The sequence below is a fragment of the Penicillium lagena genome (assembly GCF_028827675.1).
Source record: "Penicillium lagena strain IBT 129212 chromosome Unknown utg000007l_segment0_segment0, whole genome shotgun sequence".
In the NCBI taxonomy this organism is placed as follows: domain Eukaryota; kingdom Fungi; phylum Ascomycota; class Eurotiomycetes; order Eurotiales; family Aspergillaceae; genus Penicillium; species Penicillium lagena.
Window position 1 is genome coordinate 151,977 of NW_026623228.1, and position 27,308 is coordinate 179,284.

General features: G+C 53.2%; 11 protein-coding genes across 11 annotated transcripts; 4 read left to right on the plus strand and 7 right to left on the minus strand.

The window, feature by feature from the left end:
* Positions 1–376: 376 nt before the first annotated feature.
* On the minus strand, positions 377–2,407 carry N7510_009548 (AATF family protein; the record flags this gene model as incomplete). The annotated part of the gene is made up of 2 exons (XM_056981473.1): positions 377–2,079; positions 2,332–2,407. The coding sequence occupies 2 exons, from the start codon at positions 2,405–2,407 to the stop codon at positions 377–379; spliced, it is 1,779 nt and encodes a 592-aa protein (XP_056829309.1).
* A 272-nt stretch (positions 2,408–2,679) lies between these two features.
* On the plus strand, positions 2,680–3,924 carry N7510_009549 (Mrp/NBP35 family ATP-binding protein; the record flags this gene model as incomplete). Its single annotated transcript, XM_056981474.1, has 4 exons — positions 2,680–2,763; positions 2,819–2,954; positions 3,072–3,191; positions 3,266–3,924. 4 exons carry the CDS (start codon positions 2,680–2,682, stop codon positions 3,922–3,924), a joined length of 999 nt encoding a protein of 332 aa, XP_056829310.1.
* Positions 3,925–4,328: 404 nt separating this feature from the next.
* Positions 4,329–7,089, minus strand: N7510_009550 (uncharacterized protein; the record flags this gene model as incomplete). The annotated part of the gene is made up of 2 exons (XM_056981475.1): positions 4,329–6,959; positions 7,021–7,089. The coding sequence occupies 2 exons, from the start codon at positions 7,087–7,089 to the stop codon at positions 4,329–4,331; spliced, it is 2,700 nt and encodes an 899-aa protein (XP_056829311.1).
* A 142-nt stretch (positions 7,090–7,231) lies between these two features.
* Positions 7,232–8,389, minus strand: N7510_009551 (cytochrome and DOMON domain-containing protein; the record flags this gene model as incomplete). The annotated part of the gene is made up of 1 exon (XM_056981476.1): positions 7,232–8,389. The coding sequence occupies one exon, from the start codon at positions 8,387–8,389 to the stop codon at positions 7,232–7,234; it is 1,158 nt and encodes a 385-aa protein (XP_056829312.1).
* A 2,551-nt stretch (positions 8,390–10,940) lies between these two features.
* On the minus strand, positions 10,941–12,266 carry gprD (the record flags this gene model as incomplete). The annotated part of the gene is made up of 2 exons (XM_056981477.1): positions 10,941–11,636; positions 11,694–12,266. The coding sequence occupies 2 exons, from the start codon at positions 12,264–12,266 to the stop codon at positions 10,941–10,943; spliced, it is 1,269 nt and encodes a 422-aa protein (XP_056829313.1).
* A 3,408-nt stretch (positions 12,267–15,674) lies between these two features.
* Positions 15,675–16,148, plus strand: aspf13 (allergenic cerato-platanin Asp F13; the record flags this gene model as incomplete). Its single annotated transcript, XM_056981478.1, has 1 exon — positions 15,675–16,148. One exon carries the CDS (start codon positions 15,675–15,677, stop codon positions 16,146–16,148), a length of 474 nt encoding a protein of 157 aa, XP_056829314.1.
* A 127-nt stretch (positions 16,149–16,275) lies between these two features.
* Positions 16,276–17,936, minus strand: N7510_009554 (NADPH-adrenodoxin reductase; the record flags this gene model as incomplete). The annotated part of the gene is made up of 2 exons (XM_056981479.1): positions 16,276–17,580; positions 17,634–17,936. 2 exons carry the CDS (start codon positions 17,934–17,936, stop codon positions 16,276–16,278), a joined length of 1,608 nt encoding a protein of 535 aa, XP_056829315.1.
* A 189-nt stretch (positions 17,937–18,125) lies between these two features.
* On the plus strand, positions 18,126–20,258 carry N7510_009555 (uncharacterized protein; the record flags this gene model as incomplete). The annotated part of the gene is made up of 3 exons (XM_056981480.1): positions 18,126–18,302; positions 18,351–18,536; positions 18,591–20,258. 3 exons carry the CDS (start codon positions 18,126–18,128, stop codon positions 20,256–20,258), a joined length of 2,031 nt encoding a protein of 676 aa, XP_056829316.1.
* A 286-nt stretch (positions 20,259–20,544) lies between these two features.
* N7510_009556 (Lectin C-type domain protein) lies at positions 20,545–22,411 on the minus strand (the record flags this gene model as incomplete). The annotated part of the gene is made up of 2 exons (XM_056981481.1): positions 20,545–22,293; positions 22,349–22,411. 2 exons carry the CDS (start codon positions 22,409–22,411, stop codon positions 20,545–20,547), a joined length of 1,812 nt encoding a protein of 603 aa, XP_056829317.1.
* A 286-nt stretch (positions 22,412–22,697) lies between these two features.
* Positions 22,698–23,939, plus strand: N7510_009557 (Sec62 family protein translocation protein; the record flags this gene model as incomplete). The annotated part of the gene is made up of 3 exons (XM_056981482.1): positions 22,698–23,103; positions 23,162–23,718; positions 23,772–23,939. 3 exons carry the CDS (start codon positions 22,698–22,700, stop codon positions 23,937–23,939), a joined length of 1,131 nt encoding a protein of 376 aa, XP_056829318.1.
* A 772-nt stretch (positions 23,940–24,711) lies between these two features.
* Positions 24,712–27,061, minus strand: N7510_009558 (peptidase family M20/M25/M40 protein; the record flags this gene model as incomplete). Its single annotated transcript, XM_056981483.1, has 2 exons — positions 24,712–26,991; positions 27,032–27,061. The coding sequence occupies 2 exons, from the start codon at positions 27,059–27,061 to the stop codon at positions 24,712–24,714; spliced, it is 2,310 nt and encodes a 769-aa protein (XP_056829319.1).
* Positions 27,062–27,308: the final 247 nt, after the last annotated feature.

Sequence of the window (27,308 nt, forward strand, 5' to 3'; positions counted from 1 at the left end):
AGTGGGATTGTGACATTGACGGAATCTCACTGCTCGCATCCTCATTCGGAATTGGACACGATCTGATATATCTCCAAAGCTCGGAGATTTGGTCAAAAAGGCCTCCTGACGGTACAGCCGATCTCTACGGCGTTGAACGGCTTCATGGCCAGTTGTTCAAGCCGGCGACAGTGAACTCGTTAACTTCCTGCACGGGCATCATGGCGGAATGAAGATGACAGTCTCGAAGTCTAGTAGATCAAAGTCAAGGTGTAAATTTGATTATGCTGCTTGCAATACAATTAAAAGCATGTACAAACTCTCGGATCAGTATCATGGACATGCATCATTGCTATCTATACACAAGTCAAGGCATATAGGCCTGTAGACGGATCATTTAGGTGCGAAACAGTCTCAATCCGCTCTCTTCACGGTCATCATCACTGTCCTCGCCACTGGCACTCTCGTCTGCCTCGCCCAGCAGGCCACTGGCAGTCTTGCCAAGCAGAGAGGCGAAAAACTCGTCGCGGGCCCGAGTACTCCACGCCCCACGATCTTCCGGAGCCATGAAGTTCTGCAGCTTCTCGTGAACATTGAATCGCATCTTGCGGCCTTTGGAGGCGCGAGTGTCGATGTCTCGCTTCACCTTGTCGTTGCGCATACCCGTGACGGGGTGGATGGGCAGGCGAGACGGCAGTTGGTGGAGAGTGTCGAGACCGTTCGTCATGGCGTCCGATGAGGACATTCGTTGCTCGACGAGATCTCGAAGAAGGGACTGGTAGAAAATGGTGTCGTCGTAAACAGGCTCATGGTGGCCCTCTGACGAGCGAGAACGTTTGGACGCGCGCTCTCCGATTTCTGTGGCAATGTGCGCATCGAGGACGGCTGTGATGGTTTGCTGGCCAGAGGCAGAGCCCAGAAGCTTGCCCCGGGCATTGGGAAGAGAGGTGGAGGCGCCTCTTACTTTGGCAGACCACTTATCGAGCACAGCACGACGATGGGCGCGAGAAGCGGATTCCAGCTCCTCCATACGTGCCCAGAGGGATGGCGAGGAGGTCGCTGAAGAGATAGAAGAAGGTCTCTTGCGTTTTTTGGTCTCGTCTTTGGCGTGGGAATCCGTCAATGCGAGACGTAGTTCCTCCAGCGTAGACCATAGGGCGAGGGCTGCCGATTCAGCTGACTTGATTGCCTCCCCGTTCTCTTCCATCCCATCATCCTCTTCCCCAATCATCACGACCGCTTCGTTCATCACCGTCAAGCCTTTCTGAAGCTTGATCCTCGTGTTCAACAACGCGTCAAACACTGTACGTTGCTCCTTGACTGCCCTCCCCTTTACCGCATCTGCCTTGGCAGCTTGCGAGATCGTTGCCGCGATTGTCTTCTGATCCGATGCCATCAGCTTTCGTAACTCTTCCCGATCATCCTTCGTTTCCTTCGACCGAGACTTCTCGAAATGGACCCTCTTGCTGTTCTTCTGGTTGAGCTGCTCATCTTCATCATCGTCCATACTTTCCGCATCGCGGCCCTCTGCTTGTGCTCCCTGCTGGTTTTCCTCTTCGCTCGATACATCTTCATCCCGCACCTCTTCAAGGGCATTCTCTGAGTCTACGTCGAAATCATCCATTTCGACGTCCTCGACAACCTCACCGAGCTGATCCCCGATGATACTCCCATCCCCGACAGTGTCGAGCTCGTCGTCCGATATGGAGGCGAGGAGTGCCGATTCTGAGTCAGACTCGTCCGCCGAGGTGGTGAGGTCCTCTTTTCCTCGGCTCGTGGACGAGTTCTGCGACGATACTATCTTGTACCTTGATGGGGATTGTGATGTCACGGTGGTTTCTTTGTTTTTCGAAGCCTTCTTTTTCGGTAAGGTAGATTTCCCGCCTATTTGGCCTGTCTTTGAGTTGTGCTCTGAGCGCTCCTCTGTTCCATCTCCCAGCCCACTGCGGCCGGTGGACGATTCCTCGCTCGAGGACTCAATCTCATCACTGACACTTTGATCACTCTCATCGGAAAGTGCCGCAAATGGATCATCATCACTGTCTGCCTCAAGTGCATCCCGACTAACTCGCGCACCAGCGTATTGTTTTCCCAGTACAACTGGGTCCTGCTTCCGCAGCTTTGCTTTTCTGTTTCGCCTTCATCAGCCTATCCTTTTGTTTTGCTTTGGTAGGTCACTCTACTCACCCGACTGCTTGATAATGCTCTCGGCCAGCATTCACATCTGACGGCTTGCCAGTCTCTTCATCGCTGGACTGACCATCACGATCAAGATCCTCGGGATCGAAATCTGGATTCCCCATGTCAGCTCTCAATGTCCCCCAGTGAAGAAAAAGTAAGCATGTTGCATACCTTTGGGAGTCGGATCCTCAAGATCTGCCAGCTGGTCTGCCAGCGACCGTCCTGGATGTGTCTTGCCTGGCGCCATGGTTGATGGAAGGAAAGCCCTTCGGTTTTTTCTTTTGGTTTGCGATAAGCGGATCGCGGCCAAACTATCCCCATCAGGCCTAGGCGGGCGGCATCCAGGGCGGTGGCTGTCTACCGGCGGGCAGAATCAGGTCTTTTGCTTCATCTTGTCCGTTGTTTTTCGTCACTTCTCCTGTTCTCCCGCGTCTTTGTGTTACCCCTTTGTTCGTGACTTCCACGTCGTTGATCTCGCACTTTGCTCGGACTTTTGCCTTACAGAGTATCCTGTCTAACATGATACTATCACCAGGTGGTATATCCCTAGTGCGTGGGAGGTTCTTTTCCACAGGGCGAGTTCTCCAGCATGACAATCCCCTGGTAAGTGTGCTCTCTAGTCCCCATCAAATCACTTACACTAACACATTACTGCTAGGGACTCCCACGCTCTGGCACACCACCATCTTTTCCTCGACGGCGTGGACTGCCTGAGAAGCGCAAGATCCGAGATGTCAAGAAAGTGGTTGCTGTTTCCTCGGCCAAGGGAGGGGTGGGCAAGTCGACTCTCGCGGGTTGGTTGATTCTTTTTATTTTTAATTGCTTCTTATCTTCCCCCAAATCAAGGACCATTTGCTTAAACCTGGAGCTGTTTGTGAGGTCATGGAGCTAAACATGTCCCCTAACATTAGTAAATCTCGCCCTCTCCTTTGCTCGCCGCGGTATCCGGACTGGAATACTCGACACAGATATCTTTGGCCCATCTATCCCAACCCTCTTGAATCTATCAGGCGAACCTCGCCTAGACGAAAGTGAGACGACCTTGCTGGATGGGCTCCCAGGCCAGAACGATAACAATATATTGATATTTTTTTTCAACTTCCAGATAACTGCCTCCTCCCACTAACAAACTACGGCCTCAAGTCCATGTCAATGGGTTACCTCCTCCCTCAAACACAATCCGACAACCCAACCGCCGAAGCACCTATGGACACAACTCCGATCTCTTGGCGCGGGCTAATGGTGACGAAAGCGATGCACCAGCTGCTACATTCCGTCTCGTGGGGCCCGCTTGATGTCCTCGTTCTGGATCTTCCACCAGGAACAGGCGACGTCCAGCTCACCATCAACCAAGAAGTCATCATCGACGGGGCTGTGATCGTAACGACGCCACAAGACATCGCGCTGCGAGATGCCGTGCGCGGGTTCGGCATGTTCCAGCGCATGGATGTGCCCGTGCTCGGGATGGTTCGGAATATGGCCTATTTCGCGTGTCCGCAGTGCGGGCATCAGACTCGAATCTTTTCGCACGGTGAGCATAGCGGTCATGCGCATGCAGAGGACCGTGGTGTGGTGGCCGAGTGCAGGCGGTTAGGTGTGGATTTTCTCGGTGATATTCCGCTTGATGCACAGGTGTGCGAAGATGCAGATCGTGGAATGCCCACTGTTGTGGCGGAGGAGTCGGCCGAGCGTAGTGTGCGACGCCAGGCTTTTATGGATGTTGCGGAGCAGGTGGCCCGGAAGATTGGTCTAGAATGGCGCTGACAGCCTAGGCTTCGGCTATTATGGTATCTCTGTACATTATTCGACATTGTATAGCTAGGTTGTATGCCGAAGTATGGGGGTCGGCTTGTATCATAGTTTTTTATCAAATGTCTATCTCCAGCCACAATGACGGTTTCTTCCAAAAAAAAAAAGTCTGTCGATGCAAGGTTGATTGCGAAACTAGATATGGGGTATTCACAAAGGAAGAACGATATGAAATGCTGCCATATAATCCCAAGTCGTGTATATCCCACAATTTAGTGGCTGGGTATGCGATGAAGGACAACCAATGAAATGTCTCAGGGGGTATGGTCAAAAGCCCTCGCAACTGGTGGAACAAACAAAGATAGGAAATCAAAAAGATTGTATACAGATGGTGACAGATGGTTGTAAATAGTGTGCGGTTACAGATGTTCTTCGGCGGTTTTGAACTCATCTCTTGACGGCATGCCGGGTCGCAGCGATATCGAGTCCCGGCCAGCGACAGACAAAGTATCCGTGGATAGGCGAACGCCATCATTTGCCTTCATCTCACCAATGATGCCCCTGGCGTGGACTACAGCACGCGTGCTGGCTCCATCTGGAGCGACACTGGTCACGGCCACGGAGTCAGTGTCGCCACCGATAGTACTAGCACTGTCCGAAATGAGCTCGCTGCGACCAGCCACAGATCCATTACCCGACCCTGGGCGGTGTTTGCTGAGGGACAGAGAGACATCGGAGGTCATGGCTGCATGGAAAAGGGCCCTTGTACTCGCATTCTCGTGATAGAGCTTCTGGTTATCCATCCCTGGCAACACGAGAAGCGGTCCCGCGCTCTTCTCCGACCCAGGACGTGTCGACCCAGGACGTGTATATGCTGAGCCAGCTTCACCAGAAAACCGTCCCGACAGGGCATCCGCACTTGGACGCGCCTTTTCATCCCAGGTGACCGTTCCGGGATCAGCAGATTTCGATTTTTCATTGATGGAAGAAGGGTCTTGGGTATCTGGCTGTTCTTTCTTGGATGGCTCACTAGACCAGTCGCCAGCCTGCCCAGCATCCACGCTTGTGCGGGTAGACGGCCGTCCAGACTTCTCTGCCTGGTGCTCCTTTTCCAACGTGTGTTCATCATGCTTGCTTCCCCAGCCGCTCCAGAGCATCAGACCGTAGTTCTTCTTGGCCTGCCATTTCGGTAGCACGCCTGGGGCAGCTCTTCGTGCAGCAAGCGAGCTCGCAGGTGGATGCTCGCCTTCAAAATCTTGGAAGCCATGCGCCATCTCCTTAATACGCCGACCCTGGAAGCGTAGCTTCTCCTTCGCAAACTTGATATCCCATTCGTGCTTGGCATCGAGCCATTTCCGGATGAGTACCGGATTGATGGCTCCAACTTGAGCAGGCGGAATATCCAGTACGGGATATGAGGTCGGTGGGTCCAGGTGGTAGATACGCCCGCGTTTGTCGACTCTCTGGCGGATCATGTACTTATAGAACGCAGGCAAGGGGTCTCCAGCCTTTCCCACAGAGTCCACCGGTGGTCTTTTAGCGGAGTCAGATCCAGAACCTTGATTGTCCGGATCGTCTGAGCCACTGGTCGAGACGGGTGAGAGAACGCTTTCATCCACAATCTCAACCTCAGCTTTTTGAGCACGCGCCAGTGCCCACGAGCCAAACTGCGAGATGGAACGAAACATGTACTTGGCTGGTCTTGTAAAGCTGAGAGTGGGAGCCACATGGCATAAATTGTCCCACACTTGAAGCTGCACATAGGTGGGGCCATACTGGTTGAGTATTTTTCGCTCTGGGTCGTGCTCGTTGAGGTAGACGTCGCTTGGAGGGTACGCAGACGGATCCGCTGCTTTGTGGGCCAGGTAGAATTGCTCATCACGGAGTGTCTCGCCACCACCGCTCAGAATTTGCAAAGGCGGAAGGCCACCCAACGATGGTTGCAAAACGGGCGAGACAAGAGGATGCGAGATCAGCTGGTTGGTCGTGTACATCTGAATCTGGTCCTTAAGTTCCACAGTCTTGCCATCTAAGACAACGTGGATATTGTCTGGCTCGGTGTACAAGGTGGCCGGATCCGGATTTTGCTGCTGCCCAGGATACGCAGGCCCCGTGGACACCGGCTTGTTTTCGTGGAGGGTGAAGCCGCGAACTGCGTTCTCCTCTGCCTCGGTATTTGCAGCCGGGACGGCCTCCTCTACGTCCTGAGCGGTCACTGTCTCCTTCCGAGACAGCTTCTTGATCTTGAGAATCTCGTCGGCGTTGGGTGGAGGCCAGGCAATGGACGGCTTGTGCCTGAATCCATATGGAGGAATATAGTCCCCGGGGCTGTCCGCGACAATGCTCGGGAAGGAATGCGTTAGATCAGCCCAAGGAGAGATCAAAATTGCTCCCGCCGGCAAAGGGATACCCTGATCACGCATGATGACCAGCATCGACAAGGCCAATCCGCCACCGGCGGAATCCCCAGCAAGGATGATTTCCGTGGGCTCGTAGGTTTCCAGCAGCCAGAGATATGTCGCCAGGGAGTCCTGGAGCGCGCACGGAAAAGGGAATTGCGGTGCCAACCGATAATCTGGGGCAAAGACGCGGCCCTTCAGCTTTCGCGCATGGCGCTGCAGCATATACCGATGGGTGTCCACGCTCCCAAAGAAGTAGGCACCGCCGTGGATATACAGCATGATGCGGTTGCTGCGCTGGCCCGACTTCTTGGCCTTGTTGTAGTCACTGCGCATCTCAATCCACTCCCCCTTCAGCTCTTCGGACGGCCCCCGCCATTGCCACCACTTCTTACCACCCACCCGCGCAATGCCCCTGGGACCCAGCTGTTTCGAGAGCGCATCTGCAGCCGCCGACAAGGATTCCTCTGGGATCGTCACGGTCTCGGTCTTCACCCAGTGAGGGCTTGGCACCGACTGACGCGTAAAGGATTGGAGATCCTCGACCGGGTGCTTGGAGGCGTAGGCCAAGAACTTGCGGATAATCTGGATGCCTTCATCGTAGGTGATGTGGACGGAGGGCTGATTGCGGAGTGACTTGCGATGCAGGTACTGGCGGGTTGCGGCGGGCAGGGGATCAGCACATTGCCTCCTTGCAGAGAACGACACTTACATGATTGATGAGAGTATGTAGAACGGTGGGAGTCAAAGCGGCGCCGAGGGCGACCGTGTGCAATGGCATTGTGTGGCCATCTAGGAGGGAGAGATTGGGGTGAGAAATCGGGGCATGTCTGTTGTCCGGGGGCCAGGGGCGCAGCGTCATAAACTAAGTTGTCTTTTGAAGACGATCATGATGTCACGGCGTCAGTCCGCGCGAAACTAAACTAAGCGGCCCGAGGCCGGCTACGCTCGCCCACCACCACCACGTATCCTACGCCCACTACGCCTGCCACGACACTGTACGCAATGATCACTGCCCGAGGCGCTGCCCCCGGGTTGGCCTCTCGAGTCATGCGGAATCCCAAGCCCACATTGACAATCCCCAAAACGATCATCGCCCGGCCAAACCACCGGTGCAGATACGCAAAGGCGCTCTTGCCCCCCGTCTGGCGGAAATGCCGGTGCTGAAGAAGGCCCATGAAGGGCTGGAACAGAACCAGTCCACTGATGACCACGAGGCCAATGATCGGGTGGTGGTGCTGAAGCATCTCGAACGCATGCGCCATGGAGACCCCGAGACCCATACCGGCAATGGATATCATCAGGGTGAAAATCTGCGCGAGACCATGGATTCTCACCGTCCACAGGGCCGGGAAAAGATGCAGCCCCAGAGCGAAGATCGGAAAGAAGACCACAAACGCGACAATCATCAGCGCGGCGTGGGCGATCCGTTGCCGATATATTGACTCAATGTCAAACGGTGGCCCGACAGCCTCTGCTACACTGGAGTCGAGCGCATTGGAAAATGGGTTGGCGATGTGGCCGCCGGTGGATCTTCTCATGTTGACGGTAGCACCTCCCATATCATCATGTTTGGTGATGGTCGCCCTCACGTCGCTGGTGTCTAGCGGCGGCCCATATTTCACGGCCCAGATGTAGGGACTGGCGGTGCTGGTGACGTTTGCCCTTCCATCCGACCATGCAATGCAGGTGTCGCATCGAATATTGGCCGTGATGGTTCCATCCTTCACCCCGCTACCGTCGAGGAGCGACACCCGTGCGTCATGATTGTATCGTGGCTCGAAGTGGCCTTCACCCAGCCGAGGAGACACCGTCACATTATCAGTATCACCCGAGGCATATACCACGAAAATGTTTGCACCTTGCATTTGGTCGCCCTGGCCCCATGCAAACCACTGGACGGGACTCGTGGATTTGAGTTGGAAGTAAACGGGCCCCGAACCCAAGGTCGCGGTGTCCGTGGGGATGTTGACGCTATACGTGATATCAGTCTGTCCTGGAGGAGTGAACACTTGGACCTGGGCCAAGGCCGAGAAGCCCCCCAGGAGCCATAATAAGGGATATACCGCCATGATGAGCATGGTTTGGGGAAGTGGCCGTAAACTTCCAGATTCAGAGGGGGGTGAGGGATATAAAAGCTGTTGCTGGTGTCTTAGATTAGCCCCGTTGGTGGCACAACCACTGACGGTTTGTTTAACACAAACCGGTGCCATGCAAGAATGATCTTGGCTCTCTTTGAATGGTCGAGGTCGGGCGAAACGGGCCAACGTTTGTGCAACACTCGATTGCAGCACAAGGGCATTGCATCGAAATGGCGGCCTGCGAAACATCTACTCAATCCAACGTGACCATGGAATATCTCTGCCTTCCGGGGACCCCGTAACGGTTCAGGAACACCGAAACCCCTTATGACCTTCTTCTTGTGGCGTAAGCCGACAGCTTTCACTTTGGGAGGTTGGTGTGCTGCGCCTCCGGCGTGAAACCAACAGCTTGTTGGACTAACCCCAGAACCCGGGTCAGGGTCTATGGCAGTATTGAACTAGTCGTCTAGAGTCCTGCTCTGTCACTACGAGTACTACTGTATTTTTGGTTAGCCAAGTCGCGGCGGTTGTAGCAGGGTTTGCACCGCCTTAGTTGTCGTTCTCGTTCCACAAACCTAAGCCTACCTTTTTCTCCTTCAGGTAAGTATTTGTCATTCTGCAAGCTATCTTTGGATTTAGCTATCAAAGGGTGTTGGATGGCGGATCGCGTTTACCCAGTGTGGCTGGCCTATGGTCTGGCAGCGCAATGCTTGGGATATGCTTCTGCTCATCTCATCCCTCTATTCAAGCTGCTGCTGCTTTTGCGAGAGTGGTTTAAGTTCCCCGGGTAAATATCAATACTGTATCCTCTCAGTGGCGGCTTCTGAGCAGATGTTGTGGCCTACCCGCCCCTACTACGAATGAGCTTTTTCGTTTAGGGCCGCGATTTCCATATGAATCACCGAGCTCAGATACTACGTTCGACAAAATGTCATCATTGTTGAAGCCTCTCGACGCTGCACATTGCACACCTCATAAACCAAAGAAATGACGCTGTTGATTCCGCCGATGACTACCGGTAGGGAGTTCATTGCTAACATCTCTTCACAGACGCGCCTGAGAGCACAAACTCGCGATGGGCATGCCTTGGAGGATGAGATGGATATGAAAGCAAGGAAGTTGAATTTCAGGCAACTGAAACAAAAGTGGCTCAGGCTGGCATGGATATAATGAGTTGTACAGCGAAGTGGAAATTTTATTGGGTATACCTGGAGGCAAACCAGAGCCTGGTATTTGGACGATTATTCAAACATATAAGATCTTAGAAAGCATATTCTGATCAGAGCTATTTGCATAGCGACCACAAGCGTGAAAAAAGCAAGCTGCCAGAGCCAAGACACAGATTGCAGGAATCCTCAACAGATGCATTTCAAGCTCCGAAGTCTAATAACAAGTCCGAGTCTACAGGGAAATATGTGGCTGCGACTAAAATCCATTGTAGATTGGGACGGAATAAGAGATAGATAGTAAGGACCGGCGGCGCGCGCATTGGACTGGGGCCGGAGACCGGGGAATAGTTAGTAGACCGTAATTATAAATTTACAATAGTCAAACTACTCAAGCCCTACAATATAAGCATTATTGGATGAGGCTTGGCATCTTCTTATTATTCATCTAGAATAATATGGGGGCCTGGAAAATTGAGTCCGAAAATGACCGCTTCTGAAGCCAGAAACGACCGCCTTTCCACCCGCAACTTTGAAAAGCGAGTCGCCGCCTTGACCACCCGTCACCAATCTTCGATTCGGAAGGTTTCTTCTCTTGACTTTCGAGACTTCACATGTAAGGACCCGGAACGTACAAGCTCGGATTCCGCCAACCCTGCAACTCTATGTACAACCCTGTCTCGGTATGTTCCTGTTCACCAGGGTATCTGCTACCGGCCTCTCCTTCAGGGAGTTCCTCAATTGTCCCATCTTTTCTGGAAATATGAACGCGTGGATTCAGCGATTACAATTTCGGGGACGGCGGGCAACGGCCCGCCAACATGGGGATCTGCCATCCGGCGAAAGCCCCAGAACTGGTTAGCCAAGAAACGCCTTTGCATGAGCAAAACGGCCCCACAAAGTAAAAAAGTCCATTTATCAAGGTTCCAGCGTGGGAACTTTCCAAGATCGTCTTCCGGCTAAAACCTATCCCCCACTGCTAAGCAGCTCCACCGCTCCACCAGCTAAGCAATGGCTCATAAACTGAAAGGTGTGCCAGTGCCGATGTCCAAAAAGTTATTGGACAGATTCAGGACGCAATAGGACGAGAAACGGCACCATCCTGGATCTTAGGTCCATAATGCAGATCAACGATATCTTTGCCGGTGGTATCTTGTGACGAATTATCTTGGATCGTCGGTACCGAGGCAGGTCGGTAATTAGTTGCTAAATCCACGTGAAATTATGTACACAGGCAAGGAGGAGGATCCTGCACAATCGTGCGTGGATGTATTGGATTACTGAATATAGATTTTGTGCATTAAAGAAATTAACTAGTAGGTGATAGGCATAAAATGCGTAAAGTAGATACAACGAATCGTCATGGACAGGGAATGGATAGGGAATCATGAACCCCTGCGCTCGGGATGCGCGACCGACTCTGCCGAAGTGGCGGGCTCGTGCAAAATCTCAATGGTTGTTTGTTGATACACGCCGTGGAAGTTTTGGAGTTCAACATCCTTGTTAGGAACAATGTTCTCCGTGGAGCCGCCCAGAGGGCTTTGTGTGTCGTCCATGTCGACGGTCTTAGGATTCTGACGGAATCGCGTATTCAAGCGAGAGGTGAGGCCGAATCCCTTACGGGACTTGGGGTGGGCACTGATCTGTGTTTGGTAGCGGGAGTCGGTGTTGTTGTCGTAGTTAGGGTCGGTGGTACTGTGCTCGGTGTCGATCAACAGGTGGCGACGAGTTAGTGTGTATACGGACACATCGACAAACCCCGAGAACGCCATCAGGCAGCCAGCGACACCGAAGTAGGTCCTGCTGGGAGGCACGCCCCGCATAGTTGACATACGACCCGCTGACAGCGGCAGCGACAAGCAAAGATACACAACGGGATAGATAACCATGTAGACGACAACACGGTTGAGGCGTTGGAGGCTCTCTTGCTGGCCGCGACGCAGCATCTTGGCCTGCCTCATACGGCGACGGAGCCAGAAGAACATTATGGCGTAAAGAACGACTGTGCCAAACTCGGAGAGGAAGATCCAGAAGTAGTGGCCCCAGAGACGTTCATCTTCATGGGTTGGGCTCAGCCAACACTGGGGAGAGAAGGTTAGCAGACAACCACAACGAACAAGAGAAACATCTCAACATACCCAACCGGCCTCTGAGATGACGAAGGCCTTTGATCCCCATAGTCCCACGGGAATGAAGCCGATGACTAGAATGAACATCCAGATTCCGATGACAACGTAGACAAACATGTGATAGGGGAGCTGGCGACCACGAAGTACGACGGCGCTGGTGTGGAGAGCAATAGACAGCACGAACAGACCGCTGCCGGGGTCTCCTGTCTGAATCCACCATCCTTGTAGGTAGCAGGCTGTCTCACCAAAATGAACGCTTCCCTTCGAGACCCAGTAGAGGGACAACAAGAAGGCGATGGACTGCTGCATGTCAACCAGCAGGAGGTTGTAAATGAGGACGACATATTGGTTCTGGGCCAATGGGTGTTTGTAATAGCGCTTCCAGTAGATGAAACGGTAGGTAAGGAAAGACAGTAGGGACAGCGTTGAGATCAAAGAGAGCAAGGCCACCGTGCCAATGGCAATAAAGAGTGAGCGGTCCGTACCCTCAAGGGGATCCCATTCCTGGAACTCCCAACGACGGGCAAGGGAACCATCTTGGCCCTGGGCGAGCGAACGGAGAAGATGGGTCAACATGACCATGGTGAAGATGCTGCAACGCTGCGACAAGCAACATGCGTCGAGGGACCTTGGATATTTAATTATTTGTGGAAGATCCCGCGGGAGTTGCCACGAACCAGCGTGCCGGTGTTGGTTGATCGGCCTGCAGCGCACCCTGTTCTCCGTCTAAAGCTTCTCGATCCTTAGCTCCAAAGGACGAACGCCGTTGGTCACTAGCTGTTCGGGAAATCCACGGCTCCCTCCTGGTCGGCGATGCTAGTTAGTTAGCGGCCTTCGGTCAGCACCGTATACCCTATTGGGACAAGACAGAACGCGGCCCCTGAGCTCTCTCCACGGTAATTCGAAAAACTGTGCCGAGCCCTGTCCACATCGCTAGCACGCTATAAGTTAGCTGTGGATGATAGTGGGGATCTGGATGGATTTTTTAGGGCTCCAAAAAAAAGGGTGACGATCGCTCGGAAGAAGTGCAGGATTTGGCGAACCTCGCGGGTCCCTCCGTCGCCTTGAGACTAAGATCGCAAGTCGAAATGCTAAGAGCTAAACGCACCATCGACAGACTAAGTGGGTGCGCTCGAGTCGGGACTAATCTTACGCCAATAGGTCCACGTCGACCCACCAATGGGAAGATTCATGAGGCTCGTGCGGGCTATTAGTTTGTCAACGTGCGGTCCTTAGTCTCGTTCTCCGTGGGGCAGATTGTTTTTTTGCAACTAAACTATCTCCAATTTGATCCTGAACTTTGACATCTGCCACCGCATGCTAGCCATTGGATGCAGAGCCGACGGCGATCATCACAGATTATTATTCCGGGCTGGCCTCGCACATTTTCAACGCGCAAACATTATGAGTAGCTACCACCGAAGGTTTGAAATTGGCCCACTCTACATCCGATTGGGTTCGAATCCTGACTGGACTTGTTTCTGTACTTAATTGGCTGTTATAAGGAACGTTTGTGGTATTTGATTTCTAGGGGGTACAAAGCACATCCACGCTCGAGGCAGCTTGCTGTTGCTCTGTGATGGAGTCAAGGCCGGGCCCCGGAAGTCAAGCCGGTCCAGGTGAGAGGGGAGAACTCCAGTAGAGGTAACCCATAACAATGAAGGTGTTGTTGGAGCTGGCCATCTGGGGATGTCTCTGTCGGGTAAATGATTTCTTTACAAATAACCAACAGATTATTGATCCTCGACTACCATCGATATTTCCAGATCTCAAAAGCAGAAGCGATTTCAATAATGTGCGTTTAGCGGCCCCTAAGTCCCAGTAGTCTGGCAAGCTTTTGACAAGTGCGGAGAAAACGTTGGCATTGCATGGAGCAGGGCAGGGTTGGATATCATACTTTTGTTTCGGCCCCTAAAGTCAGTTACTAGGGCAGTTGATAGCGATTGTAAGTTAGCCAATAAGATTGAGTTAGAAGTGTCTACTCCCGGCTCTGAATGTACCCTAGAGGCCTGAGGCAGACGCTCACTGCCTGCTTGCCGTTGCCTTTGGCTCTTTCCTTCCGGGGAAAGTGTGTGCATGTTTGCTCTACCTTAGTCAAATACGTTTACACAGGCCCTTAGTGATACAACTAGTGGCCTTTACCATTGCGAGCCAATTCATCTCAGTCGAATGGAGGTTTGAGGAGGGAGCAGGTGGACAGGCTGCTGGGGGAATCCCGTGAGCGGCCCGTGCCACGTACCTGCGCCACTTTGACCATAAACGGAAAACTCGTCCATTCTGGATTGACCACTAAGCAAGAGCTGCATTTCTTTGAGCAAGAGGCTGCTTAGAAGCAAGAGTTATATGGGGTCAACACTTGCAGCTCGCGCGAACTGGACCATTTCAGCCCCGTTTCAAGTCTGGCCACGAAGAGCTCAAAATGCATACATATTTCTTATCGGTTCGACATAAGGCGACAAAGGCTGCCTTGCTCTCGTGTATTGCTATCGGCCATAAGATAAACTTTATGGCGAACCCATTACCTTGGACGAGTGGAGCTTCACAAACCTCTCATATCACTAGGAGTTGACGCCAATTGAAAATTGTGCCGAAATATACACATGTGTTAACCTTTCACAGTTAGTTCATCATGTTACACTATAGCACGGTTTCAACCTAGGCATGATATGGAATATTATAGAGGCCATACTGCGGAAAATGCCAATGTGTTAACAACGGCCAGTATACCAATTATAATTACATGTTCCTCTTAGCAACGCTTAGCAAACATTCGCAACTGTTATGCTCGCCTTCTTTTCGCCGTTACTTAATGTCTTCTGAGAAAACATCTTATTAGGGGCGGACGTGACTGTGCTTCCTTGTTCTATATATACACAGTGAGTTCTTTCATTATTGTAGGAATCCAACTTCAATCTCTGCTCTGCTATTGTGAGGGTCCAGTTTCAACAAAAAGGAAGAAGTGACATTCTACGAAAATCTTTAAACTAGAGAAAAGAAGAAGAAGAAACAGAAGGGAAAAGGAAACAGACAGACTAAATACAGAAGAGCAACAAAGAACGACAAACAGGATCACGTAATCCGGCTTGTGCCTTCAGATCTTCACAGCTGTTCTCTGTCTATCCGCCATCTTCCTCGTATCCAGTAGCTCTAATTGCCATGCTATCCAATAGCCCAGATCTGCTAGCCCTTCACAACAGGGATATACCTGGTCCTGGTTTATGGTATGGTTTTCCTCGCCCAGGTGAGATTGGACAATTAAATTCTTGATTAAGGGTTATTTCTAACATGTTTTCCATCAATAATCGTCTCCGTGGCGCAATTGGTTAGCGCGTCTGACTGTTAATCAGGAGGTTGGAAGTTCGAGCCTTCCCGGGGACGATCTTTTTTTGATAACATAAACTGATTTTTGATACTCTGTCTGTTTCGTTTCTTTTTTTTTTCAGTGGATTTTAATCTATACAATGTGCACTACAGTAACGGGCTCCAAGTCAGTCACACCAAATTTTGAACGAGTTAGGGCTGTGTTGTATACACTTCCCCATTCCAGAGATCGAAAAAATGCAACGTGAGCTGCGGCTACCCACCCCGCGTGTGCAAGCCTAAGGTGGCATGGAATGCAAGTCCGAATTTCCTTCCAGCAAGTGGATCTGTTGTACTTCCCTCGCCCTGCACAAGAGCCAGATTGTCTCACTTGGTAGCCCGCTGGTACCCGTATTCCCCCGCACGTTGGCCTCGTCTCATTGCACCGGTTTCTCCAGATGGCGGGCCATGTGAAGGTATCCTTGAAATTTCATGTCGAGTGCAGCTATATTTGGGTTCTCAGAAATGTCAGATGCAGCAACTTGAGCCGATAGTAGTTGCTATGGCTGGGAGGATTAGGATCGGAGAAAATATATATAAAGCTCCTGGGAGGATGTCAATAACCAGCAACACAAGAAATTCCCTCTCATCCTTACGTCCTTGACCTTCCCAACCAACTTATTCTCTACCATGAAGTCCATCAAGGTCTTCACCTGTGCCCTCTTGGCGACTCTTGCCAGCGCTGCCCCCACCACTCCTGACGAGACAACGGAAGCTGTGGCCCCCAAGTCGGTCTCAGTCTCGTATGATCCCAAGTACGACGATGGATCTATGTCGCTCAACACCGTCGCCTGCTCGAATGGAGTGAATGGCCTTGAGAGCCTGGGCTATTCCAACTTCAAGTCGCTGCCCACATTCCCGCTGATTGGAGGGGCGCCCACTATCAAAGCCTGGAACAGCCCTAACTGCGGCAAATGTTACCAGCTGCACTATACGTCCGGCAAGATCAGCCGTTCTATTCATGTCTTGGCCATTGATGCGGCACCGGGCGGTTTCAACATCGGCGTTACTGCCATGAACCGGCTTACTGATGGTATGGCTGAGCAGCTGGGACGCGTCGAGGCGACTTATGTGCCTGTGGCGGATAGTGTATGCGGAATGTAGGATCTGAATAAGACGCGATGAAATGAGGCGGAATTGGAAGTGGACGAGTGGAAAGTGGCGGAGAGTCTGCTATACATGAGTGATGATGGTCAATGAGATCTACTAACTATCAGTACAAGAAGATTATTTACTTTAATATCACATCCAACATCTCTTGTACACGTCCAAACTTATCGCGAACCTTGCCCTTGTTCTGACCACACTCTCGCTCCACGGCATCGATGCGCTGCCAGTCTTGCCACGATGTCGCGCGGAGACCACGAGACTCAGCCTCGGCCCGTACCCCATCCCAGCCTAGCCCACTGCTTTGGCCAGGTGCATGCAGCAAGGAACCTTGACTGTCTGCCAGATCTTTAACAATCGCATCGGCAGTGGTGAAGGCGTCAGTCATGGTCGAGGCAATTACGCCAGTTGGACCGCGCTTGACCCAGCCGGCACAGTATAGACCAGGTACGTAGGAGATGAGCGAGCCGTCAGGTAGCTGCCGGTCCTCCCCCAATTTCGAGAGGCTAGTAACGCGGCCAAATCCATCGTTGGGAATCACCCCACGGTTGGTGTCAAACTGAACCCCCAGGTCTTCAAGCCCCGGCAGCGGAAGCGACTTGTAACCGACACTGCGGAAAAATACGCTGGCAGGGAGGTTGACCCGAGCGCGTTCCCCACTGGCCATGAGCTTGGGAGAGACTTTGGAGCTGGGGTTATACGGGTCAGATGGGTCAAGCTCGTTGCGGGAGAACTTGACATGTGATAGGTGATAGGGATACATAGGCGACCAGTGCAGGCACTCTGGCGCAAGAAGAAAGTCGAGAGACCAGGATTTGGTTGCCGTCTTTGGGTCATTTGTGGAGCCTTTGGCAAGCAGCTGCATAAGGCGCTTCTGTGCCCTGGGAAGGGCAGATATGACCGATTCCGGGGGCATGATATCCCCTGGTATCGGATCGAATGAGACAGAGGGAAGATTCAAAAGTTCACGAACTTCCTTGATAGTGAATGCGACCTGCAAAGGTCCACGGCGACCGACGACGCGCACCCGCTTGATGCGGCTCTTAGACAATGTCTCTAGAGCATAGTCGGTGATGTCAGTGCTCCGAAGAGCATCCACGTCGGAAAGCAGAATCCTGGCCACATCGAGCGCCACGTTGCCTTGGCCCACGATCACAGCGTCTTCCCCGCTGGTTAGGTCCGGCTCCAGATCGCGGTGCTCGGGGAGACCATTGTACCAGCCGACAAAAGCACGTGCCGAGTAGACGCTACGGAGAGCCTGCTCTCCTGGTATCCCCAATTCCTTATCCTTGGAAGCTCCGTAGGCGAAGAGAATGGCGTCATAGTGTGGCTTGAGGCTGGAGAGCGGTAGATCATTCCCGAGATCAACGTTTCCAACAAAGTTGAAACGCGGAGAGGATGCAACCTCTGTAAACTTATCTTCACAATTCTATTTACACTGTCAGCAAGCACTTTTAGATCCGCAATTGCTACGCAACCTACCTTAACCTCAGGATGATCTGGGGCTACACCGTACCGAGCCAGACCAAATGGAACCGGGAGTTTCTCGTACATATCCACCACTGTATTGTGTTGTTTGGCCAGCAGACGAGAGGCAGCGTAGAATCCCGCCGGCCCAGAGCCCACAATGGCAACCCGGAATGGCCGCGTTGAAGCGACATCGCTATTCAGACGCCGGGGATGTTGCCACAGCGATGCTGACAAGCGCGCAGTGGAGAGCAATGGCCGCCCACCAAGCCGCGCAGTGCAATGTGCACAAACAAAAGACGCTCTTCCCAGTCGCATGGTGCTGTCCGGAGAACAAAGTCAGGTTACCTAAAGAGTCACCCGCTTGGCTTATCGGAAGGTCATGTGACTATTATCGGCAGTTGCCCCGACGACAATCAGCTGTGTTGACAGCCTCACCTCCTTCATTCCTCGCCGTCTCCAGTTCTGTCTCTCTCGCGTGGATGCCATTCACTTGCGGTCGCTAAAATGGGCAGATCGTCGCCTCCATTCCTTTACGATCGTCCCTCCAACTACAACTTCGATGGCCCTATCGACCATTCTTTCAACCCCAAGGCCGTAACGCGGGCGAGCTGGGCCCCCGCGCAGCTCAAACCACAACCTGAAGGCCCGCTGGTCAACTTTAACAACGGTCGGATAGATTCGGTATGTACAAGTCGTTCGGATTTTAAGGGCAAGATTAATTGTGATTAGTACGTCAGTGCCGGGAAGCCAACATGGACGCCGATGAGTCCAAACACCAAGTCTCGAGTGAAATATGCGCGGTCAGCACAGCTGGTTCTGCGGCTGGTGACCTTTGTGGGCGCGCTGGGATCACTCTTCTGCTCAATTGTCGTGACACATGTCCCGACCACGGTCATCTGGATCATTCGGGCTGGTGTAAGTCCTCACATTGTTTATCGTGCTAGCTTCTTGCGCTGACTGTAGCACTAGCCCATCGTTGCAATTCTTCACACAATTTACGGAATATACCATATGTCTCGCTCCGCTGTAACCAGACCACCCTTCTCACAGGCTAGCTATGGCTTGTTCGCTTCGACTCTGGATGCTGGACTGATCCCGTTCTACATCTTCACGGCATTTATGGCCCACGGGGAATGGACAGAGAAGGCTTACAACTGGGGCACTCTTTTCCAAAACGCAAGTTTTACAGTGAAGTTCGCGGAAGTTATGTTCATTTGCAGCGCTGCCAACGCGGGATTGCACTCGATTTCATTTACATTGTCTATCTTCCTTGCGGTCATTTTCCGGAAGATCGCACACCTGCCCCCCGACATGAACCCGCTCGAGGATAACCTCACAGCTCGTCCTCGCAAAAAGCGCATTAGGGATGAGATGGATGAGAAGCATATGAGTCAATCCACGCTGAACTCCACCGTTGAAGACCCCCTGATTGATCCTCCTCGCACTATACCCTTCATGCATACCCGAGGCCAGTCGTTGGGTAGTGATATGAATCATGAATTCGGGGATGTGACCAACAGTCGACAGTCCCAGCCACGCTTTTATACGAATCGACTCTCAAACCCTGAGATGCTCTTCCACCACCCAGCCAGCCAGCCATACGATCTGACCTCTGGGATCCCAGCGCCGGGATATGGTAATGTGGCCATGCACTCCCCAGAAGTCGTCAACCCTACTCGCCAGTTAATGTCGCGTGCTGCCAATCGATCCGACACTGTGAGTCCTCTATCAGAGAACTGGGTGACATATTCCGATCGCTCGCCGTCACCGGTGAGTGAGACATGTAATGAAAAGACCACCGATCTTCGTCAATCATCGTCCGTGTACAGCCGAAAAACCAACACGTCTAACACGTCCAACGGCAGCGGCATTCGAGACTGGTTTGGATACGGCCGGAAAGCTAGTCTTGGAAGTGCCATTCCGGAGGACACTCGCGGGGAGTACGAGTCACTGGCGGTGCAAGAGTATTATGGCAACGACGAAGAGAAGCGTGAGCAGGACCTAGGTGATCGGCGCATCAACATCTTCCCTGACCAAGAGGAGCATGACCATGACAACGAAGATGGTAGTCAAAGCAACCTCCGATTTAATCCACTCATGCTCAACCCACCAACACCCCAACCTCTCCTGAGCGATACAGCCGAGAACACCGATCCAGTTCGACGTGCCGCGCTGAGTGATAACCCGAACTTGTCTCACAACTCCAAGGCGCACGTGTCTCTTCCCCATGGGTCGACCGCTTTCGAGGATCTTGAAGAAAAGAAGTCTTCGCGGAAACGTAACAAGATGTCCGCATACCAGTCTCTCAAAAAGAGCGACAGTGACGATGAGGACGAGCACCTAACCACCAATGACACCTCGCCTGCCATCGCCGAGGGAGATCGCCAGGGCCGTGTTGTCAGTAACTCCGGCGCAGACACGGCACGCTTGGGCGTTGTGGCAGGTGTCGGAGCATCCCTGTCCTCGTATGGAAGCTACATCGCCGGTCTGGGCGTGGGTCGCCGCCGCGATGTGAGCGGCAAGGTCGCTGAAGAGGGACGCAGTGGTGCAGAGAAGGACGAGAGTCCCAGTCCGGTTCAGAGCAAAGGCTCTGAATCCGTTCGAGCTGCTGGATGGGCACGATTCGCGGGACTGTGAGCAAGCCGCGCAGGTTTAAGGATTCAACGATGGCAAGGATAGTTGAGTATTTTTGCTGATGGAGTTTGAGATTTTGAAAGGATTCATGAAGGCATGTAGCGAATTACTGGGAGGATTTTGGTTTGATGGACTACAACTGGTTCTTGTACTTTGGATTTTTGATTTACTTTTTCTTGGTGTTTGATGACTTTGACCTTGCTGTACGTATTTAGACAACTCAGAAAATTTCATTCCATAACGTGACATATTGTACAAATAGCCCCAATCAGCCTTTGGTTGTGCCAGATTATGAGGGGATACCCTCGTACTCCCATCCCTCGATGACACGCTTCCGTCGTCTCGAGTTCCGGCGGTTGGCATTGCACTTGATAAACAGGGTCAAGGCCGTGATAATCAAAATCACAATTCCTGCAACGGCAGCCACCAAAACAGTTCGCCGCTCCAACTCCTGTGGGTCGGCGGCATACGGACATGCGGCACCAGGTCCGCCTGAGACCCAACAGGATTCGACGTTAATAGAGTTGAAGTCGACATAAATATCACGGACTGTGGGATCGGTGGATGTCGGATTGATGGCTGTCCCGTGTTCAGAAATTAGGGTTTCGTAGAGGTAGGTGTTTTCAAGGCCTGTGCGGGGCACGGAGAAGACGGAGCCCGAGGGGCAGCTGCTCGCAATGTTCGAGTAAGACGCAGTCGAGTCAGAGAGTGTCCAAGAGAAAGGGGAATGGTTCACTCGGCAGGCGGCACGCAGGACATCGCTGCAGTTGGTCGCGCGCCAGCGCCCCTGTAAGGACATATCCATGATGGCACAGCGGTCGATTTGGGGTGCGTTCTCTCCTCCGGCGTACGCTGCGCCTCGAGGTTCACCGATGGCCCAGGCCCAGCCCGCCGAGAGGGAGACGTTGCGGTAGTGCGCGACGTTGGTATCTGCAGTCTCGTTGAAAAGAGTCGTGTTGAGGATCGGCGAGATACCACATGCCGTGATGTCGGAGATGGTGTTGGTCAATGCGTCCATTGTGTTCTCTGTGGACGAACTCTGGATGACCGGGAGATGGCTGGACAGTGCCCAGGATGAGTTGGCTTGAGAGACCTCCACAGCGCCGGCATGGTAAAGGCACCCGGACGGGACACTTCCATTCTGCGATTCGGAGATGGCCACACCCGAGGTGAGGTAGCCAGAAGGGAAGACGAAATCTTCGTCTTGAGACAGATCGTATGCCGAAAGCTGTGGATCGACGGTGCCGTATTCAATCAGTACTCGATCGCGTTTGGCCAACTGGATGTACTTTGACGACGGCCATCCGTCAGGTGTGCTCTGTTGGCCCAATTCGTCTTCGTGGAGTGTGTAGTACTCCGTGATCGGCATGTAGCTTTGATCCACTTCATACCAAGACTCATTCAAATTGCTTCGGTCCTGAGCTAGCTCGGCTGGACTATAGAGAAACTCTCGAAGAGTCTCCTCGAGATATGAGCCGGCGCGTTCCGATTGCGAGGAGGGAAGCTGATCGCCGGAAATGGCAGAAGCGGGCTCATTCGGTGCAGAATCGCTGGCAGCCACATGCAGATTCAACACGAGGTAGGTCGTGTACACTTCCAGGTCGGTGGTGGTGCTTTGAAAATATTCAACAAGCACTTCGGCCAATGTATATAAGTCCAGGTTATCTGTGCATCTATATTTTCCTAGCTCATAGACTGTGTCCCCATGGGAGTCGTCATAGCCTGTCGCGGGGGCTTCCTTCGCATCAGATGTGATCGACGGGGATTTTGCGACAACCGGGGTCGGCGATGAGTCGGGGGGGACTTCGACATCAGCTCTAGCGGGAACGATGACCGGGCAGAATGTCCATTTTCTCCGCTCCACCGACCAATATATGTCGAGAATGAGGCGTCGGTAGCCAACTGCCAGCAGGTTGGAGATGCATTTCGCGGCGGCCTTTTCATCATAGATGCGATTGCCAAAGCAAGCGGCCGACAGGGTCACGGCTGGACTGGGGATGAAGTTGATCGGGATCTGGCCGGCGACATCTCGTTCGCTCTATTGAATTGCATGAGTGAATTATCCCGTCAGCAAGGGAAAGCGAGCTGCTTACCAGCAGGGCGGCCACCCAGGTAGCGTTGATAATGGTGGCCTCGGAGTCATAGCCGACAGACATGGCGAGAACCCAAAGAAACCCAGTCGCATGAAGGGCATTGCGACCGTACTAATCCGGGTGTCGTGTGAAGTTGGGCGAAAGACAAAGAAAGAGGACGCAGGGGGAAAGAAAGCGAAGTCTTGGCCCGCGTCACCTGAGCCGATCTGGCCTCTTCGAGTTCGTTTGTTTCTTTCAACTTCTCAGTCACACCTCGACCGTTTCCCTAGGATTTCTTCCACCCCATATTGATTAGTTCCTTCGCTATGGCGACTCCTCCTCCTCCCCCGGCCAGCCATCGCCACAGCAGATGGCGGCAATGCAGCAACAGTTCGCCGCTGAGGCCGCCAAACGAGGGATGACGCCCGAGGAATTCGCTAGGAAGCAGCGTGAACAGCTGGCTGCTGACGCCGCCAAACTCGGTCTCTCACCTGAACAATACGTGGCGCAGCTGCGCATGCGAGCGATGCAGCAGGCACAGCAGCAGCAACAAGCCCAGCGCCAGGGTCAAGCGTCACCACAGCCAGGAGCCCAACAGGGCCAGCCGCCTGCTCCGCAACAGCAGCAACCACAGCAGCCTCAGCAACACCAGGTGCCCGTCAATGCAGGCCAGCCGCCGGATCCCAAGGCACTGGCCGTCGCCCACTTCCTGAAGTCGCAGAACCTCAAGCCGCGGACGTGTATTCTGGATGGACAGCGGAAGGACATGATCAAGGGTGAGTAGTCTGCCGGAGTTGACTATCTCACTAAGCTAACGCTCATGACAACCCACAGTCAAGCGAGCCATCCGCGCAATTGAATCCCCCGCCTACACCAAAGCCGCAGCCAAGAAGAACTCCCTGCTTCCGCCCGTGACAGACCGCGCCTCCGCCGAGAACGTGTTCAAGCTTCTGCCGATGTCCCTGCTAGCACTGCGAGTGAGCAAGATTGACCCGCACGAGGGCCACAACCACGCCAAGCCCAAGAACCGAACCAAGGGCCTCTGGACTGTGAAGATCGAGCAGCACCAGGAGACCGACCCTATGATGCACTATGTCTGGCTGTATGAGGGTCCGCAGTGGAAACAAAAGGCCATGGCGGCCGCTGTTGTTGCGGGTATCTTTGCCGTCGTGCTCTTCCCCCTGTGGCCTATCATGCTCCGTCAGGGCGTATGGTATCTGAGTGTGGGCATGATGGGCCTGCTCGGCTTGTTCTTCGCCATGGCTATCTTCCGTCTAATTCTGTTCTGCATCACCGTTTTCGCGGTGCCGCCTGGTCTCTGGCTGTTCCCCAATCTGTTCGAGGATGTCGGATTCTTCGACAGCTTCAAGCCCCTGTGGGGCTGGCAAGAGGTGCGTTTATTTGGTGTTGTTCTCATTGCAAGGCTAACATCTGATAATTACAGAGCAAGAAGAGTAAAAAGAGTAAGAAATCCAAGTCATCGATCTCCGCTGCCCCAGCCACTGACGCAGCTCCCTCGGCCACAACCACGTCGGCGGATACTGCGTCTGCTTCGGCTTCAGCAGCGGTGAGACGTGATCTTAGCGCTCGGGTGGAGGAGGTGGAAGAGTAGATGTTGTTAGCTTGCGGGTTTGTCGGTACCGGCCGGATTGAAAGGGTATTCTTCTTCAAATATCTTCATTGGGTGTTGTTCTTATTACCATTCCAAAACGAATGCTCATCCCGGAGTTTCTATTGTGTATTATTTTCTTGATTCCTTCATTGTGTCTTTTTGTCGGTCTGTGCACGGCATAGGCCATGGGTATAGCGCTACAATGGAGTCATCATCAACTATATGGGTCAATTGAAGTATGGTATTTGACTTGTATGGGAACAGGAATCATATACTTTGGCGGCACAGATATTCTCTAGTTATCCCACATATCCCAAAAAGATCACTTTTTTGGTAGATACACTTTCGAACTCCGCCCAGTATATATATCTTCCCCAACCAGACAGAGACACTAGCAGCCGGATCCCAATATCATGTACATGGCCCGGTTAGGGTGACAAAAAAGAAAAAGGCACAAAGATGTGTACACAGTGTATCTTCACAACGACATAAGCAAAAAAGACAATCGGGGGTATATATTGGTGTACAGACAAATGACAAGGCTGAATACAGCACGAGAAAATGTGGACACAGACACAGATGTGGGTATCATGAGAAAGAGAGTAGGTAGAGGAATATGAAAGGATTCAAGACGACAAGCAATAATAAGGTATGCAGATATGCGTCGAGACTCGCTCGGGGGGTATCTCAATGAATGAGTGTCCAAAGAGGCCCAAAGGGACCTGGCTTGGAAGCATGGTTGGCTGAAATCTCATAAAATAGGACAAGTGCATCATCTTAGTCTAGGAGAAGCCATTTTCGGCCCAGACAGCAAAGTGCTTTTCCGCTGATCAACACGCTCGCGCACCTCCGACAACCCGTAGAACCGATCATGCGGCGGCGGACTTGACCACGTAGCCGACGCCTGCGCAGGAATAGGCGAAGGAATCTTCGGCAGCGGGCAGTTAGGAGGCGGAGCGGCGGGGGGACCGACGAGCAAGCCCGGCATGCTCTTGCGGCGTGACACGCTCTGTGCCTGAGTTTCGGCGTAGAGAGCAGAGACACGGGGACGGGGAAGTGGCTCTGGAGGAGGAGAAAGCGTTTGGACCCGTGTCTCGCTGTTGACTGGGGGGCTCATGCCTGGACGCATTACCACGCTGACAGGTCGCTGGGAGAAGCTGCTGCTGGAGTCTGGTGACCCCGGCGCTGTGGATCGAGGTACCCGCGAGAAGTTTGTAGGGGCGTGAGAAGAGCGTAGGGTCTTCGTCAGGGCGTCTTCAGAGCTAGACGTTCGTAGTGTGCGTCGGCCGGCCAGATCCCAGGACATAAGGGGTGGTTCCGTTGATTCGGTATGCCGTGAGCTGGCAATACTAAATGTGGGAGACTGAGGGGAAGAAGAAACGGTGGAGGCAGGAAGAAAGCCGGCAGCAGAAGAGGGGCCCGACAGCAGATTGATGGGGGTCGGCCCCGGTCTTGCAACGAACTTTTTGCTGAACGATGGGACACTGAAGTTTGGAGCTGGAGGCGAGGCACACCGGATCAAGCCGTCGGGCCGAGAAGTTGTTTGGGAGACATCCACGGTGCTGGGAGTAGGCGTGGAATGGCCAAAGGGGGAACCGAGTAATGATTGACGTTTACCCTGGACGGACGAGGATGGACTGCGAGGGTTGGTACGATCGATCTCCTCCGTGAGATGAGCCTCTGCAACCGGAGAGCTGGGGCCAATTGTGGGCGAGGTAGGATTTGCAGATGTGAACGAGGGGGTACGGGGATCATTGGAAGTAAATGAGGAACCCGCACCATTCATAGGCGCTGTAGCCTCTGTCGGACCAGTGGATACTGACGAAACGTCGACCATCGAACGGCGATTGTCCGACATGTATGAGCTTGATCGAGACGGTAAGGTCAGCCCTCCCACAGAGTGGAGGTCATCTTCTTCTTCCCGCATCTGGGGTTGAAGGAACACGCTGGACACGCGGTTCGGATCCTTCTGCACGATCTGGCGCACGCTGGATCTGGAACGCAACTGCGGTGTCAACTCGTCCTCGGAATGCTTTTCTGTAGGAAGCTTTGGCCCTCCGCGAGCCTCGATCTCGGTGCGGATTGCCACCAGCCAGGAAATCATGGCGTCGGGGTTGTCGAAAACCAGAAGCATGCTTCGTGTAAATCGGCGCGCTTGGGATCGGTGGAAGAGTGAGAACCGGGGCTTGGGAGGTTCAGGGCCCGGAGGTGTGCCAGCATCTGCCGCGGGATTCTGGGAAATTTGAACCACCCAATGTTTGCCAGGGATGGCATCGCTAGCGAATGCTACAGACTGAGGACCGAGTTGGAGCATTTTCTCGGGGAGTCGATCATGTTTCCCTTGCGCCCCATACTGAAGTATAAAACCGGCAGTTGCGAGCACAAAGATTTTACGCGACCATTCCACCTTGTTCATCGTGTTCGAGACTGTCCGCTGGTGCTTGCGTTCCTTTTGCTCCTTTTTACGGTCATCTCCACTGCGGTTATCTTCCGCCGTGCCTTTTCCAGCCGCCGCATTGAGTCGCAGAATCGAATCCGCGGACAGCGCAGGTGCTGGGAGACATTCATGCTTGATAGCTTGTGGATAAGCTTGGAAGAGGGGTGGAGGCTTCCAGCCGTACTGCTCCTGCGAGGGCGGCTTCTGCTCAAAGGTTCTCGCGCGAGGCGACTTGAGTGTGTTGCGCTGACGTTTGTATTCGACCTTGTGCTCGACGATCGGGGAGGTGAGACCGGGAGTGGAAGTGGCTGTCCGGGGAGTCGGGCAGGGAGGAGGCGACAATGGAGCTTCCGACATGGAGGCCACCTCCAGGTCTGGTCGTTCGGCCTCGTCGATTTCGGCTAGCTTGTTATCGAGCTGCGCGGCGGCGGCCTGCGAGCTCTTATCACGGCCACCAAACAGACCCCGCAAGCTGGACTTGGACGCTTGACGTTTCGGCTGAAGTGGGACTCGAGGAGACTCAGGGTCATGGTCGGGGTCGGTTGGTCGAGCACGGCGGAGTCGAGAAGGAGTCGATTTGGCGGGTTGGCCGGCCGTCGGGCGACTGAAATTGGTCTGCAACGGGGCGAGCTGATGTCCTCTGCGTTCGCCGAACGATTGCGAGACAGGGGGGGCCGGCAGTCATGGTGGGCGATGGAATTGGCCTGTCCCCGTCAATCACCGTGGACAGACCAATAATTAGGGCACGGATCCTCAGGGGAACGTGGGAGTTATCTGCACGACCGTTGCGGGCCGCAGCGTCACGTCATGGCAGCCGCGAAGAAGGGCCGATTTGAGCAGTTGGAGCACAGCAGGAGAAAATAGAAATCTCGGTCAGGGGAGAGAAAAGAGATGAGTATTTCCATCCCGGCCAAGACGAGACTAGGGGGGAC